The sequence below is a fragment of the Myodes glareolus genome, chromosome 1, assembly GCF_982192425.1.
Source record: "Myodes glareolus chromosome 1, mMyoGla1.1, whole genome shotgun sequence".
Taxonomy (NCBI): Eukaryota; Metazoa; Chordata; class Mammalia; order Rodentia; family Cricetidae; genus Myodes; species Myodes glareolus.
Genome location: NC_142026.1, coordinates 57,803,237 through 57,820,532, shown reverse-complemented (window position 1 = coordinate 57,820,532; position 17,296 = coordinate 57,803,237). Strand labels below are relative to the sequence as shown.

The 17,296-nt window shown below is 53.8% G+C and overlaps 1 protein-coding gene across 5 annotated transcripts in view; it reads right to left on the bottom strand.

Annotated features, from left to right (window-relative positions):
- Positions 1-6,745: 6,745 nt before the first annotated feature.
- Positions 6,746-17,296, bottom strand: part of Pak4 (p21 (RAC1) activated kinase 4) — a 41,287-nt gene continuing 30,736 nt past the window's right edge. For all 5 annotated transcript variants that reach the window (XM_087907222.1, XM_087907226.1, XM_087907225.1 and 2 more), the window contains 8 exons: positions 16,649-16,913; positions 13,505-13,957; positions 12,897-13,337; positions 11,189-11,322; positions 10,780-10,906; positions 8,670-8,795; positions 8,022-8,156; positions 6,746-7,699 (listed from right to left, as the gene is read on the bottom strand). In XM_087907222.1, the coding sequence (XP_087763348.1) occupies positions 7,544-7,699; positions 8,022-8,156; positions 8,670-8,795; positions 10,780-10,906; positions 11,189-11,322; positions 12,897-13,337; positions 13,505-13,957; positions 16,649-16,852 (1,776 nt within the window). In that variant the 5' untranslated portion in view covers positions 16,853-16,913 and the 3' untranslated portion in view covers positions 6,746-7,543. The remainder of the gene's footprint in view (positions 7,700-8,021; positions 8,157-8,669; positions 8,796-10,779; positions 10,907-11,188; positions 11,323-12,896; positions 13,338-13,504; positions 13,958-16,648; positions 16,914-17,296) is intronic.

The window sequence follows — 17,296 nt, the reverse complement described above, 5'->3', positions numbered from 1 at the left end:
GACAAGATTAACTAGCACCACAGAAATCATACTGGCAGCCATTGGAGGCTAAAGGAATTATAGCCAAGTGGCATGAGTGACGTTTCATGGGCAGTGGGATAGCCCAGGCTGTCCTGGAACTAGATGTGTAGACCAGGTTAGCCTGGAACTCACAGAGATCCACTTCCTTCTCTCTCTTGTGTGTTGGGATTAAAGGCATGTGTCACCACACCCGGCCAGGGAAATTCTGTCTTAACTTTGGTCATCACATGGGCACATGCATTTGTCAAAAAGCATCTAGATATATTTTTGTTTTGTTTTGTTTTGTTTGAGGCAGGACTGTGTAACAGTCCTGACTGTTCTGGGAACTCACTTTGTAGATCAGGCTGGTCTTGAACTCACTGAGATCCGCCTGCCTCTGCTTCCCAAGTGCTGGTATCAAAGGTATGTGCCACCATTGCCCGGCCACATCTGGATGCTTTTTAAATGAGTGTATTTATCAAGTGTTAATTATATCTTGATCAGAAACAAAACAATCAAGAATCCAGTCATTTTCTCTACACTTTAATTAACTACAACAGTGGGCCTCATGGGCCACTGTTCATGTGACAAAAAAACAAAACAAAATAAAAGCATTTGTCCAAGGAGGCTTATGTTAGCTTATAATTAGGAGGACTGGACTGGCGTGAAGTTCAGCTTGTAGGGTGCTGACTTAACACACACCTGGGAGTGAAGAAAATGGAACATGGTGGAGAATGCCCCAGAAGGTAGAGGCAGGATTGCAGGTAGGGAATTCACAAACAGCTCTGGGATACATGAGACCCCAAGAAAGAAAGAAAAAAAAACACAGAAAATTTATCATAAGTATCGTGAATCTAGTCCAGCTCATCACAGAAAAGGTTATTTTGGCTCACAGTCGCGAAAGCATTGGAAGTCATCACTGGCCTTGTTGGCTTGGGCCTTAAGTGACTCTGTGTGGGAAGCATGGGTGATACAAGCAAGATCTTCACACATGGCTGAGAACCAAACGAGGAACAAGAGCAGGCTAGGGACCAGAAGATCTTCTGCTAGGTTACGCAGCCTCCCAGTATAGCTGCTCCAGGGTCCCAAACCCCTCACTGGGGGATCCTAGGCAGGGCTCTAGCACTGAGCCACACTCCCAGCCCCTCACTGGGGGATTCTAGTTGTGTCTTCTGCTGCTATCCTCCAAGGTCTTTTTCACTTTATTTTGAGACAGAGTCGGATCTGGTAGCTCAGACTGGAATCCTAGTTCATCAGTACATCAGGCTGAACAGCTGACTACTAACAAACCCCCAGGGTAGCGCTGCTGCCGTGGTCTCAGATTCCTCCCGTAGTAGACCACTGTACTCCAAGCTCTGGGTTCCATTCCCATCACCACTAGAACCAAACCAAGATCACTGTTGGGAAGCAGTAGGCTGCCTGGGCCTCTGTCCTGCTGGAGTTGGCTTAGCTTCACCCTAACTACTCCTTGAGGCCGTCCACACGGTGTCCCCCTATTCCGGCTAGTGCTAAGGCCTCCACCTTCACCCCACTTTATGGTCTTTGCACATGCTCCTCCTCCTGTCCCCAGGCTTTATTGATGTTTCAGTCCTGTCTTCAGTTTGTCCCTTCCTCAGTCTGGAGACGCTGTTCTTAATCAGTGTGGTGCCTCTGAGCCCAGGCACAGTCCCATGCTGCTGTGCCCGCCTAGGCCAGGCCTGCTGTACCCACTCCGCCCTTCACCATCACACTTCCTGGCTTCCTGCCCTCTCTGTGATCTGTCTGAATGTGTAGCTCTCTGGGTCACCATCTGGCTCACCTTGCTAGAATGTTGCCTTGCCAGGGCAGAGCCTCCACAGGTTCTGTTTACTGTTTGTCTCAATCTTGGGCTGTGACCATGCCTGCTGAGCAGGAAAGAAGTGGAGGCCAGACACTGCTTTGGTGAGGAACTATGTCTAGACATCCTGCATCCAAATCTTTACTCCGTGGCTAAATCAATATGTGCCCCATGAACACAGGACCTGTGCCTGCTGGAGGGTGGCATGCAGGGCTGGAAAGGGACATAAGTCAGAGATGCAGGAGTGGGAAGAGGCAGCCAGCTGGTACGGAAGAAAAGCAGATTGGGTTAAATGTTGTTTGATGAGGTAGATGGGTGTGATCCAGCTCTGCTCTGCAAGGGACAATAGAAGCATGCATCCAGCCCTTCACTAATAGATCTAGGCAAGCCTTCTGCTGCTCAGTCACACTCCCAGACTCTTATTGGAGAATTGTAGGCAAGGCCTCTACCACTGAGCCACGCCCCAGCCCCTCACTGGGAATTCTAGGCAGGGGCTCTACCACTGAGCCACGCCCCAGCCCCTCACTGGGAATTCTAGGCAGGGGCTCTACCACTGAGCCACGCCCCAGCCCCTCACTGGGAATTCTAGGCAGGGGCTCTACCACTGAGCCATGCTCCTTGTGCCTGCCTGCCTGTGTGTGTGTGTGTTGGAGGTCATAGGAAAACCTCGTGTCAATCCTCACCTTCCATCTTGTTTGAGATGCTGCAGACCCTAGGCTGGTTGGTTCTCCTGTCTCCACCTCCCATTTTACTCTAGGAACATTGAATTTACAGACATAATCTACAATACCTTAGCTTTCCTTGGGTTCTGGGGATTTGAACTCAGATCTTCATTTTTGCATGGAGAACACATTTACCCACTGAGCAATCTCCTGAGCCTCATGCATTTATCTGTCTGTCTGTCTGTCTATCCATCCATCTATGGTTTCTCAAGACAGTGTTTCTCTGTGTAGTCCTGACTGTCCTGGAACTCACTCCATAGATCAAGCTGGTCTCAAAATCACAGAGATCCTCCTGCCTCTGCCTCCTGAGTGCTGGGATTAAAGGCATGTGCCACCACACCTGGGATTTTTGTCTTTTAAAGGAAAGACTTGGCTCGCAGTTTTAGAGCTTTCAGCCCATGGTCCCTACTGTCATCGATCCTGGGTCCATCTTGAGGAAGCAGTCAGTTAAATGGGTAGTGTACAATGGCACCCCTTTTGGAATGTGCATTTCTTGGATAATGAGTCAGGTGGCCTCACGGCCTTTGGGCACTTCCTTTCCACCTTGTCTGGTTAAGCTACCACCCACGTCCCTGCTGTGGTTGTTCTCTTATTCTTGCTAGATTCTGTCTCAAGTCTCAGCAGGGCAGGCATGCGAATATTGCCCTCCTGAGGGTGCAGTGCAGCTCCAGGAGGCTCATGGGAAGAACTGCTTCACTCAAGCTGAGCAGCATCAGTGTTTGCGAATATTTTGCCCATTCGGAAACCTGCCTATTACATTCTGAAGCCTGCTTGTTACACATGAAAATTATTTGATTACTTAGTTCATTTTGAGTCAGGAATTCACTACGTAGCCCAGGTGGCCTGGGACTGTCTCTTCCTGCCTCAGCCTTTTGTGTTCTGGGAAGACAGGTGTACCGCCATGTCTGCTGTAAGTGAAGCATCTTGATTTTTATACTATCAACTATTTTTATTTTTCATTTATATTCTGTGTATAGTTTTATTTCTGGTGTTCTTTTTGACTCTGCGGCCGTGGACAACTTTCTTCTGTCTGCTCTTGGTCACAGCCTTTCATTGCCATGACCAAACACTTGAGGGAAAGACATATGGAATATAATGGTTAATACTGATGGTCACCCTGACAGGGTCTAGAGCCACCAAGGAGACAGGCGTCTGTCCCTTAGACATCTGTGAGGGAGTTTCTAAATTAACTGAGGTGGGACAATACACCCTGAACACGAGTGGAGTCATTCCATGGGCTAGGATCCCAGGCTGAATAAAAAGGAAAAAGTGGTTGGGGCTGGAGAGAGGGATGTTCAGCAGTTAAGCGCATTGGCGTAGGACATGCTAGTCGATTTCCTAGCACACTCAAGGGCCCATCCGTGAGCTGCCACGTTGGTGCTAAAGTCAAACCTGGGTCCTCTGCAAGATGAGTCAGTGCTCTTAACCGCTGAACCAGCTCTCCAGCACTAGACTGCATTTAATTTTATTTTATGTAAATTTTTGTTTGATCTTGTGGGGCTGAGAATTAAATCCAGGGTCTCATGAACATAGGCAAATACTCCACTGGGTCATACATTAGCTTAAAATTAAATAGGCACCCACTTTTGTCTGGTAGTCCTGTTTTGGACATCACATATCTAAACTGCCCTTAAAATTTTTAATATCTTATTTTTGTCTGTGTCGGGGGACAACTCAAAGAAATTGGATCTCTCCTCCCACCAGGTGGGCTCTCTCTTTCCACCCAGTAGGTCCTGGGGTCCTATGCTCTATACTCAGGTCATTGGCCATGGCGAAAGACACCTTTACCAGCTGAGCTATCTCACAGGCCTGTAGGCTGCCCTCTCTTGTTCAATCAGTAAGGCCATTTAAGGCCATTTTTCTTCCTCGGGGTGAAATAAACCAGCTTCCTGAGCCCTGTTATTCAACAATCTCTTTTCCCTCACTGCCTGGCGGAGAGCACCATTCTTGTCTAGGAGCTTCCGGCACACACTGTATCTTACCTCTGAGCTCTCTCTCCAATGTGTCATTAAGCCACAGTTCCTATGGTGAAACCCAGCAAATCCAATGAGCCACTGGGGTGGGTCCATGGCATAGCAAGGACTACATTTTCCAGTGTGCCATGCCCCTGGGTGTGGCCAAACACCTGGTGCAACCCCTGGGTCAAGTCCTTAAAGGAGCTGTCCTGATGCAGGAGATTACAGTCCCAGGATGGAGGGCCCAGGAAGACTGGGGTTCCCATGACCTGAAGGACCGAATTCCAGCTTCGTGTTTAGCATAGAAAGGTTGCCTTTTATCCCTGTTGTTTCCACACGGAGCAGACGTCAGAATCCCTTGTTGACATTCAGGTTGATGGGCCCACCCAGGTACTGATTCAGCTTGGGCGGAACCCAGGAAATCAAATTTGCAAATTCTCAGGGTGGACCAAGGCTGAATACTTTAGAGACCCGCAGGTCTGACCAGTTTCCACCATTTGTTTGGGTTCTCCATTCACACCCCTCGGGCTTGAAGAATAAACACCTCGAACTCGCCTGCCTGCTCTTGGGCCCCACTTGTCACCCGCCTTCCCACCCAGCTGAGTAGATTCATTGCTTGGAGAGTGTGGTGCCTGGCCAGTGGCATTTGGGCAAAGCAAGATGATAACTTCATTCTTTCGTCTGTGCTGCCTCTGCAGGTGGCACACATGGGGTACTGCTTCTGCAGTCTAGAAACCACAGTCTAGAAACGGGCACCAAAAAGGCTCTGCTCAGGAAGATACCCTTCAAGTTCAGGGCAGGCAGCTGGGAGGAGTCATCCTGCTCCAGCCACAGCAGAGGCGACCTTCTTTCCAGGGTTGGGGTGCCACCACTGACCTCCCTTATCCCCCCAGCCACTCTTGTGACAGTGGCCCTGTGAGTCTGGGTAATTGACCTTTCGGCTCCTCCAATCTTCCTGACAGTGAGACTGACATCCCAAACTAAATCCCGATTGGGATAATCAGGGTTGGGTGTTACAGACCCTTGGGGACATTTCTGCACAGATGACAGGGGCAGGAGACAGAACCGGGGCAGGGGTGGACATCTTGAAGAAGCTTCTACTGTGAGAACCAGAGAGTCACCCCTCCTAAATGCAGGGACAGTGACTGAAGATGTTCAAACCAGTGGTCAACTTGGAGTAGGGCATACGGCAGGGGAGATTTCTGCCCTGGGTCATTTCTTCACCGGCACTGTGGAACCTCCCAGAGGCGTTCAGTTGCCAAGGGGATCGCAGGGAGCTCAGGTACCCAGCTGCAGGGCTCTGGAATCTCTACATCTGTAAGGTTACCAGGTACTGGCATGGCTCCACCACATACGGTCCCGACCCTGCCAGAGCTGTATGGCAGTGGACATGGGGTGGACTGCACAGTCCGGAGTCCAAATCCTGGTGGCTGGGAGCCAGCTGGCCCTCACTCCCCCACTAGCTTCCTCATGGGGGGATCTCAGAGTCTGGGATGGGTGTGCTCAGATAGCAAAGGCAGGGTCCTTGCCACTAGCGCCCTTCTCCCCCATCGTTGGGCTTGGAGGCCTCTCCTTAGACCAGTGTCCCTGGCTGCTAGCTCCAGGTACTCAGCCTCAGTTAACCCCAAAGAGTTCGTCTGCTCGTTCCTACACTAGAGGACCAACACCTACCACTTCCAGGTCAAGGTCATGTGTGGAGACTGGCGATATTCTCCTGTAATCACAGAAGCAATCAGGAGACAGAGGCAGGGTAGTGCTGCGAGTCTGCCGCTAACCCAGGCTATGTGGGCGAGCTGAGGTCAGCCTAAGAGACCCTGTCTCAAAACAACAAATACTTTTTTTTTTTTTTAAAGGAGGAAACAAGGGGGCTGGAGAGATGGCTCAGTGGTTAAGAGCACTGACTGCTCTTCCAGAGGACCTGGGTTCAATTCCCAGCACCCACATGACAGCTCACAACTGTCTGAAGATCCAGTTGCAGGGGATCTGACACCTTCACACCAATGCACATAAAATAAAGTTAAATAAACCATTAAAAAAAAATAAAGGAGGAAACAATAATTCCAGGTCGCCGGAATATGGGGACCACAGCACTTGTACTCTGGCCAATGAGCTGTTTCCAGAGTTGGGGCTCACTTGTCCCATACAGGGAGTAGAGTGGGGTGTCTCTCCAAGGAAGCCTGGGATGCCAGGCCCAGTCCCCAAACTTCCTGCACCACATAGCGGACAGGAGCCTTCACACATCACCCACCACAAAACAAAAAAATGTTTTAATTGTAAAACTAACTTGAGGGAGAGGTGGGGGGGGGGATGGGGGACTGGAACCTGATTCTTCAAAGTGGCTCTGTCCCTGGGCCACCCCATAGGTCAGGGACCATCTGTCCCCAGGAGGAGACCTGGGTAGTGTTATAAAATGACAATATAAATAGAATCCTAGAAAACAGAGGCTGTCCAGGTGCAGTAGTCATTTGCTGCAGAGAGTGGGGAAGGGGAAGCCCAACCCATCTCTCCTGTGGAAAGAGGGTGTGGGGCTCTGGGAAAAGGCCACTCTTCAAACATTCATGATTGACCCTTCAATTGCTCAGGGTCAGGGGCTGGGCACAGGCAAGGCCCGAGTTCCCTACTGGCAGACTGAGGACAGAGGAGGTGGACTTTCTAAACATGCGCGCGCGCACACACACACACACACACACACCACTCTCTCTCTCCCACCACATATACCTTTCTCATAGTGTCATCTGTGTCCCCAGTGGCCCCTGATGCAGATTTCCAGTGATGGGGCAGCTACCTTCTCTCCTGTGGACGAGCACAGGGGAGGGGTCTGTCCTGGAGGGTGAGGGACCCAGGAGCCTCGCTCGCTCCCACATGTCCCGGTGCTGCTTTACAAGTCCCGGAACCAAAACCAGAGTTCAGTAGTTGGGTCCCACAAAACCCCCAGCACAGTGATGGTGGCTCTCCACAGTGTCTCATGGGCTGTGGGAGCGGGTTGGTCCCTACTGGCCACTGCTGGGCAGGGGGGCCTAGGGCTCTTTGGTTCAGGACCCGGCTCCGGCTCATCTGGTTCGGTGCTGGCGCATGAGGGGCACGATGCTGGCTGGTGGTCCTGCCTTAGTGAGGAATGGGTGCTTCAGTAGCTCAGCAGCAGTGGCCCGCTGGGCTGGGTCACGCACCAGCAGGCGGTCCAGGAAGCCTTTCAGAGATGGCGAGGCCTGTGGAGGAGCAGAGGTCAGTAGGACAGGGCTACTTGCTACAGGGCCACTTTCCTGTGGAGCTACCACTGGGCCACAAGGGACACAACACCCAAGACCCCTAAGGCTCATTTCCTCCCCATTTCTGTGGTTTAGCAAGAAGCAGGGAGTGCGGGGGGGGGGGGGGGGCTTTCCACATGCAAATCCTCCAACAGGACAGACCTACAATCAGGCAACCTGGGCCTAAGCTCTGGGGTAGCCTAGGGCTGAAGGGATTCTGTGGCTCTGTCTCTGGCCTGGGGGTGCTACTGGGAGTCACCAATGGCACGGCCTAGTTCTTCACCTTGTGCAGGTTCTTCAGTCGGGGTGGCAGGTTGTCCCGAATCATCTTCATGGCTTTAAGGGGTGGCTCGTTGAAATAGGGGGGTTCCCCATCCACCATCTCGATCACCATCACTCCCAGTGACCAGATGTCCACCTAGGGTGGGAAAGGGACCATAGGGCTGAGTGCAGAGGGCAGTCAATCCTCAGTAAGCTCCAGGAAGCATGGCCCCCAGTTGGTCTCCACCTCTTTAGTCCTGGGCCTATAACCTGAGGACAGCAGAAGCCAGCCTACCCTGAATTCTCAAGTCTACGGAACAACAGCCACCATGGATTGCTAATGTGTCCGAGCTCCATTCCTGTCACTTACGAGCCATCGTGACTGAGAGTCTCAATGATTCTCACACCGGCCTGGCTCCCTGTGGGACCTTGTTCCAGCCTGTCCACCCCCATGTCTAGTGGAAATCAAGTTTGCTGACTGATAGGGAGGAAACCTCAGGGCTAGACAGGGCATAGCATCTAGTGGCAGGCCCAGGTGGCTCCTACAGCCAGAATGAAGGCGGCACCCTTTCCCTAGCAACAGGGGCTTCCTCATCACCAGCCAGGAAACTCAGGCCATCTTCATACACACATTGCTCAGGACTGGGTAGGGGGCCACCACTGGGCTTACCTCTGGACCATAGGGAAGGCGGGAGATTAGCTCTGGGGCCATCCAGTAGGGTGTGCCCACCAGTGACTTCCTTCTCGGCACCTCCTTGCTCACCTGGGCGCAGAACCCAAAGTCGGACAGTTTCACCTGGGCAGACAGGGGCTATAGGTCAGAGGTGCCCATCTACCTGGCAGCCTTCAGACACAGAGGCTCCACTGAGTGGCAGGGGAGGGCTCTGCTCCCCCCGGCAGAGCTCGAAGGTATCCTGAGGGTCTTAGTGGATGTGGCTCAAGGCCTGCACAGTGAAGGCTCAGCAGGGACCAAGATAGGCTTGGCTCTGAAAGCCCAGGGATCTTGGCCCTTGGACCTAGTGGGAGAAAGTGCTATTTATTGGTTCAAGAGGAACACAGTCCAGCCTGTGTCTGTATGTGAGAGAGAGAAAGCAAGATAGAGACAGAGCACAAGAGTAAGAGGGGCTAGACACCTCTGCCATAACTAGTAGCTGGGGGAGCGCACCTCTGCCATAACTAGTACCTAGGGGGAGCGCACCTCTGCCATAACTAGTACCTAGGGGGAGCGCACCTCTGCCATAACTAGTACCTAGGGGGAGCGTACCTCTGCCATAACTAGTACCTAGGGGGAGCGTACCTCTGCCATAACTAGTACCTAGGGGGAGCGCACCTCTGCCATAACTAGTACCTAGGGGGAGCGTACCTCTGCCATAACTAGTACCTAGGGGGAACGCACCTCTGCCATAACTAGTAGCTGGGGGAACGCACCTCTGCCATAACTAGTAGCTGGGGGAGCGCACCTCTGCCATAACTAGTAGCTAGGACTCACATCCTCTTGGGGCCGTGGGCCTTTCTGGACTCTTGATGTGTATGGCTCTTCTGGCCCCCAGAACTCATGTCCCTCAGACTATGGGTACTACCTGACTCAACCATGGCCCCAGATTCAGAGTCAAGACCTCAGTTTAAAGAGGGGAAGCCAGCAAAGTCAGCTTCACACCACAGGTTCAGATTGTTATCTGGCTTGCTAACATGAGGGAGGCACTCAGGATGACACAAGGACCAGGAAGGAGGTCGACATTCAGTGCACAGCAAACCTGGCACAGGTGTCCAGTAGTTGAGGGCCAGGACAACAAGGCCCTGGGGGGGTCCTGTCTGGAGGAAGAGACAGTGGCGCAGGCCCTTAATCTCTTGGAGTCTGAAGCAGGAGAAACCAGCCTGGGGCAGTGTAGCAGGTACCAGGCAGTGGGGAGACACAGAAGACATTGTCTCAAATAACAAACAAAAGCCAGGGTCTCTGTGAACTCAAGGCCGCCAAGTTTACACAGCAAGTTCCAGGCCAGCTGCCTGGCTAGAAGGGCTGTTGCCTCAGCCCTTCTTCTCTGGTCCCGGGCAGGTCTCTAACTTCCAGTTCTGTCAGGGCGGTGCTCTCCACCAATCTGGACCCTTCTCTGGGCTGTTGTGAGGAACAGGTCAGTCAGTTGTTCTCCTAGTCACCAAACAAAGGCTCAGCTGCCACCCTAGCAGCAGCAGAAGCGGGGGGTGGGGGTGGGGGGAGTGGGGAGAGAGTGGGGGTGGGGGGAGTGGGGGGGTAGGGCAGGGCAGGGACCCCAGCTCTGGCTGTGATGGTGACGGTCGGCTGGAGAAGGCTGAGAGGTGTCTTGCTTTGGGGTGCTTGAGGACATTTCCAGGGAGGATTAACTGGGGCAAGGGCTCCCTGCATTTGGGTGGCTCTGCTCTATAGGCTGAATGAAGGGAAGGAGACCTTGGCACAAGTTTTCTTCTGCTTCCTGGCCACTAAGACCGGAGCTGCTTGGCTCCAGTCTACTCTACCATGATGGACTGAAACTGAAACCTCTGAAATGCTCAGAAACAAAACACAATGCAACACTTTTCTCCTTCAAGCTGTTCTGTCAAAAAGATGAAAAGCTGTTGGGCCTTGGTGGCGCAGGCCTTTAATCCCAGCACTTGGGAGGCAGAGGCAGGCAGGTCTCTGAGTTCAAGGCCAGCCTGGTCTACAGAACAGGAGCTCCAGAATGGCCAGGGCTACACAAAGAAACTGTCTTGAAAGGCAAAAGAAATGACAAAAGCCACTTCCCACATCTAGCCACTCTCCCACTTACCCGGCCATCGTGGGTCAGCAAGATGGAGTCACTCTTGATGTCCCGGTGGATGACGCCCTGGGCGTGGAGCACAGACAGCGCCTGGAGCACAGCCAGGCACACGGCGGCAATCTGTTCCTCGTTCATCCTGCGTGGGAAGAAGGAGCAACTGGGCAGACAGGGCCCTGCTGGGAACGTCCAGCCCTGGGGTGAGGGTGGGGAGCTGAGAGGTCCCTACTCTGCTTCAGGACATGAAGAGGTCACAAGGACCTGCCTCAATAGGGGTTGGGGGAGCTAAGATGACCCCCATCCTGTGAGCCTGACTTCACTGCCCCACCCACACTCTGGAGGGACTTGTCTATTACCAGAGGCTGAAGGGTCCCAGCTCCACCCCTGGGAGCACACGAGCCAGCAGGCTGCCCAGTAGTACCTGGTGTGGGTGACAATATCAGTGAGGGCGCCTCCCTCCAGGAACTCCATGACCACCCAGAGCTCGTCGCCCACCAGGTAGCTGTTGTACATCTCCACCACGTTCTCATGCCGGTAGTCCCGCATGATCACCACCTGCGCAGGGCAGAGCCAGTATGGGACCCTGGGCATTGGCTCTCTTTCTACAGCTGGCGCCAGCCAGCCTCACTGCCTTCTAGCAGGCTGCACTGGGGCAAACTGGATCACTCCAGCTGTCCCCTTCTCCAAAGTCAAAAATACCTTGAAGGCAGCCTGAGGCATACCCCTCCATTCTAGGAGTACACCCTGATCCCCATCCCACCATGCAGGTTCTCTAATCCTGATTGGTCCTGGCTGGTCTTTGAGTGTCCTGACCATCAGGGGGACGCAGAGGAAAAGAGGACAAGCAGGTAAGAAGAAAAGCTAAATTAAAAGGTGTATGTGCAGGGGAAGGTGAATGGAGAGCTAGACGAAGGACCGACTGGCGAGGGAAAGGTCTAGGAGCTGAGGGTGTGGTAGGGAATACTATGCTTACAAGGACCAGTTTAGCATAACAAGGAATTCCTGGTGTGGATGGAGCACTGGGATGTGGTGTGAGAACAGGTGAAGGTTGGGGAGGAAGAGCTAGGAGATAGACAAGCAGCTGGACAGCCTCCGAGGGGACCTGGGGCCTCCTATTGACAGGAGGGACCTGTCAATCCTACATACACTCCTCTCTGCCTTTGTGTTGGATGCCAAGATGCTGACACTCAGAATCAGAAGTGGGGTTGAACCAAGCGCTTAGCTGTGGGCTAGACGGGAATAGGCTATAACAGGGCAAGAGGCTGTGCTGTGGAATATTAGCTTAAAATGTGTTACATTTGTTTATGCTCTGGAACATTTGTTTAATGATGCAAAGATGGACTGCATTCTTTTATGTTGCATTTGTTTTAACTCTGTGAAGCTGTGTTGCTTTGCCTGTCTAAACCACCTGATTGGTCTAATAAAGAGCTGAACAGCCAATAGCAAGGCAGGAGAAAGGATAGACAGAGCTGGCAGGCAGAGAGGATACATGGGAGGAGAAATCTGAGAGGAAGAGCAAGAAGAGAACAGGGAGAGGACACTAGGGACCAATCACCCAGCCAGCCACAGAGTAAGCGTGAACGTAAGACATACAGAAGTAAGAAAAGGAAAAAGCCCAAAGGTAAAAGGTAGGCAGGATAATTTACGTTAATAAAAGCTGGTTAGAAACAAGCCCAGCTAAGGCCGGCACTCATAATTATGAGAGGATAAGCCTCCATGTGTTTTATCTGGGAGCTGAGTGGCAGCCCCCCCCCCCCCAAACAACAAGGAGTAAAAGAGCCGAAGAGTAAGACAGCAACAGCAACAACAGGGCTAGACTACGGAGACACACTAAGGCCTGTGAAGGCTTCAGTGTCAGAATCCTCTCTTGGATGTCACCTACAGAATGTCCAGGGGAGACTGGAGAAAGGGGGACTGGGGACTGGGTTGTGGTCCAGAGTGAGGTATGATGGGTTTCCCAGAGACAGGGACTGTGAGAGAAGCGGTCTGGAAGGGAGAACACAGGGCTAGTTGAACATGTCAGCCTGGGTCATGGGCACTTAGTGGGACAAAGGCACAGACAGGAGCCTTGGGCTGGGTGGGGACAGGTATGAGGGGAGGACAGTGCTGGGCTCCCGGACTGTGTCTACCTCATTGAAGAGCAGTTCACGTCTTTGCTGCTTGCGTAGGTCCATCTTCTTAACAGCCACCAGTTTGCCTGAGCTGCGCACGGTGGCTATGCACACAATACCTGTGGAGCCCTCACCAATCTTGATGAAGTTATCTAGATAGGAACGTGGGTCCCCTGGGTCCACTACCAACTGCAGAGCAGCCCGGAACTGCTCGTGGGACACTCGCTGGGGCTCCCGCTGTGGTGAGCGGGGTCCAGGGGGCCCAGGGGCAGGGGGTGCAGCAGGGGCAGCAAGAGCACGTGTTGGGGGAGCCAGCTGGGGCTCAGAGGCATGGGGGCCCAGCACGCCTGGGCTGGGAGCACCACGGGCTCGGGTGGGAGGCCGGGAGGATGATGTAGACTGAGGGGCAGCCAGGCCCGTGGCTGATGGCCCATTAGGGGCCACGTTGTGTGGCTCCCCCTGCAAAGGAAGAAAGGAGGTGTTATGAGTGGAGGCTGCATTAGCTCCCCAGCTGGATGACAGACATGCACGGTCAGGATGAGAAAGGCACAAGGAACTGGGATGCGGCTGGGGAAAGGGAAGCAAGGGAAGAGGACACTGAGATGCTGAAGTTGGGGAGGGGTTACCTGGGCACCCCGGGGTGGGTGGTCCGTGTCAGCCCGTGGGTATGTGTTAAAAGGTCTGCCAGCTGCTAGTTTCGCCCCGCTGGCCAGACTGGCAGGCTGGGGGGTGCTAACATCAGGCCCCGAGAGAGGGCGCTTATCTCGGGAGGCCTCCTGGGGCCCTCCTGGGCCCTCCCTCGAAGACTTGGGCCTTTTCTCCGGCCCCGCACGCCGCCTGTCACCACTGCCTGCCTCGCTGTGGCCTGTGGCCCGGGTTCTTCCTCCAGCCTTGTCTGCGGCCACTCTGGCTGGGGCTGCCCGCTCCTCCAGCACTCCATTCTCTTGGTGGGCACGCGCAGGTGGTGGTGGACTGTCTCTGCGCAGGGAGTTGGAGCGCGTCACCGACATGTTCTCAAACTCGTCGAGCAGCAGCGTGAGGGCCCCATCCTTGGCGCCTTTGCTGCCCCGCACGATGGTCTGGGGTCCAGGCAATGGCAGGGTAAGGCCAGGAAGGAGGGAACACAGGTGGCATCCGACACAGAAACAAGACAATACAACACGAAAACAAGACAGAGACGAGTGATGTGATGGTGTGGTGACGATGAGGTGGGGTGACAGGGACCTTACAGTGCCCCAAGAACTGCTCTCAGGCCCATCACCCGCTCTGGGGTCTCCCCCAAGTGCCTCTTGACTTTCCTTGGCTCCCAGCCTGATGGCAGGTTCTGCCCTGTGGACTGGGGCGAGGGAAGTAAACACAGCCTGTAATCAACCCACAAAAGCTGCAAATTACAGGCCACTTGGCTCAGCACTTCCTCTCTTGCAGGCTGCCAGCATCATTAACCCTCAAACCATGCACTGTGATCCCCTAGGGCAAAGGAGGGGTGTAGAATAGAAAGCCCACAGCCTAAAGTCAAGGCCAGGAGGCCTGGGAGCTGTGTGGCAAATATCAACTGGAATATGCCCTGAACCACCAGCCCTCACACGTCCCTGCCCCTACTGAGTTGTGGCCACCATGTTTCCTCTATACTCTCAGCCCCAGGCACACAGCTTCTTCGGTTTTCCCAGTACACCAGACATGCACCCAGCAGCTTTTTGTCCTGCCCACAACCTACATCTTCCAAACGTCTCCACTGCGGCCTCACTCCCTCTGCCAGGTCTCTGAGGCCTCTCTAACTCCTAGCTTAAATGCTAGCCCCACAGATCTCTGGCTCTTTCCTTCTTCCCTGTGGGCCCTTAGTGCCAGCTGACATGGCTGTGCACCCACCAGGCTGCTGTACCCCGTTAGCTTCCAAGGACTGAGTGCTCTTGCTGCTATTTAGGGTCCCACCTATGCTATGTCTCGGCCTTCATCAGCTGGGAGGAAGGGAGGAGGGAAGCAGAACACACACACACCACACACACACACCACACTGACACACAGACAGACAGATACACACACACACACACACACACACACACACACACACACACACACACACACACACACACACACACGGAGGTTGGGGAGCTGTCCCACCACTGCCCCCAGGTGGCAGGCAGAGACAGGACCTGGATGGCCTCTAATAGATGGAGGGTATGCTGAGTTCACAGGAACAACCTGTGGTTCCAGCCTGTCTGGGGCCCTGCCTGCCTGCCTGCCTGCCTGACGGAGGCCTGGCCTTGTGCAGGGAGCCAAGAAAGAAAAGTGGATGCTAGGTCTCAAACCCCAGACAAATAGCTGAGGTTACTATTTAACACCCAGAAGCTGACCTGGCTACCAGGTTCTCCCAGCATCCCTCACTGCCTACCTCTTACAGGGTCCTTCTGGCTGCCATACCCTGCCCCCTACCCTAAACTTCTCCAGCCCAGGGGCTGGGCAGTCCTTCCCCCAGCTGCCCTTCCCTAGATAATCCAGCCATTTGGGCTGAGCCGGCCTTTTTACCTTTTTTACTTTTCACCCTCCTGGCCGCTTGGTCTCCTGGCTCTCTCCTCCCGCTCTCCTCACATGGCCCAGGCATGTCCACTCTGGCTATGCTCTCCCTCAAATCTACAACGAACATTCTCCCCACCACACCTGGCAGCAGTCATGCCCTCCTTTTTATTTCTTTTTTCATTCAGTGGACACCTGCCAGGCTTTGGAATTAGACTTGGGGTCGTGTCCGCATGTGAATCAGGGCCAGTGTCATCCCATTGCAGGCTGAAGTGGAGGTGTGGAGGGATGGAGGCTGCAAGGAGCGGGGTGAAATTTTGGGGACATCTAGCATGGATATAACCTGTGAGAAATGGCTACAGAGTCCCATGGGCCATGGGAGGGCCTGGGGTGGGCTGTCTGGGGACCAGAACCAGAAATGCAGGGCTGCTTCAGAGGCAGTTGCTGGCTCCCAGCTGGCCCGGGTCATACATGAGAAGTCCACATAGAGTCAGATCACAAGAGGGGCTTTTCAAGCAATGGAGAGAAGGTGAGGCTCTCACATGACCCTGCAAGGGCTACAGAAACAACAAGATGCCCGCCTGGGCCCAAGCACTGTGGCCGTGGACACCCTGTTGATTCTGCCTCTTTCCTGCCAGGCCTGGGCTGGTGGCTGGGAGAGGATGAGTCAGCTGCAGTGCCAGGCACCCAGACTGCTGACCACAGGAACACCCAACTCTACCCACCCCTGGGCCCCACCACCCGTGGACTGAATCCAGCTCCAAAGTTGGCTTCAGTAGGCCCAGCAGGGGCATTCTTATCCCTAGGCCTGTGTGGCTACAGCCTGTGCCGGGCAAGAAGACCACAATTTCTCACTGCACATGGAGGTGGAGGAAGGGTAGGGAGAGATATTGGATTCAGACCTCAGGTCCCATTTCAGCTCTGCCATTTTGCTCAGGATGACAGGGAAAAGCCCCACAAAACTGAATGACAGTGGCGCCTCACTGGGACCACAGCTTCTCTCCTGCTCCCACTTGCCTCAGCTGCTCCCTTTCAGCCCTTGGGATGCAGCTGTCTGGAAGGGGGCTGTCTTCTACGTCAGAAGCACTGGGGAGACCATGGTTGAGTGTGTGGTGCTGGGGCCAGCATGGACTTCCTGGATGGGGCTGGTGGGTGGAAGGCTGGCACTAAGTTACAGAGATGGTTCTGTAAGGAGGCCAAGACTGAAGGGTTGGGCCGCTATGGCAGCATGGCTGTGGGGTAGGAATGGTGATGGCTACCTTGGGGGCGCCAGGCTGGATGGAGGTGATGCAGGCGGGGTCGATGAGGGGCTTGGGTCGGCGTGCTGACTCCTCAATCAGACTCTGCCATTGGCGGGGCAGTCCTGTGAACTTCTGCTCATGCTGGTCAAAGCCCGTGTGCACACGATGTTCAAAATTGGATGGGGCCGAGATCTCCACCCGCTTCTTCTTCTTTCCAAACATGGTTCCAGGGCCCTAGCACAGCAAGTGTGCGAACGTGGGTGGCTTGGACTCTCACAGGCACCTGCAGGAGGGAAGCCAAGGGAGGTGGGACCAGAGGCAGGTGGTCTGTCACTTTGTCTCTGCCCTGACAGGTTCAGCAGCTCTCTCTCCCAAATACCAGCAGGGGGCAGTAGTCTCTTCCTGAGCCCTCTACTTTTGTGGGTTCCTCACCAGCAACCAGAGGAGTGGTTCTCAACCTTCCTAGCACTGAGACCCTTTAATACAGTTCCTCAGCTGGGCGGTGGTGATGCACGTCTTTAACCTCAGTACTAGGGAGGCAGAGGCAGGTGGATCTCTGTGAATTCGAGGCCAGCCTGGTCTACAGAGTGAGCTCCAGGGCAGCCAAAGAGACACAGAGAAACCCTGTCTTGAAAAACAAAAATAACTAACTAAATAAATTACAGT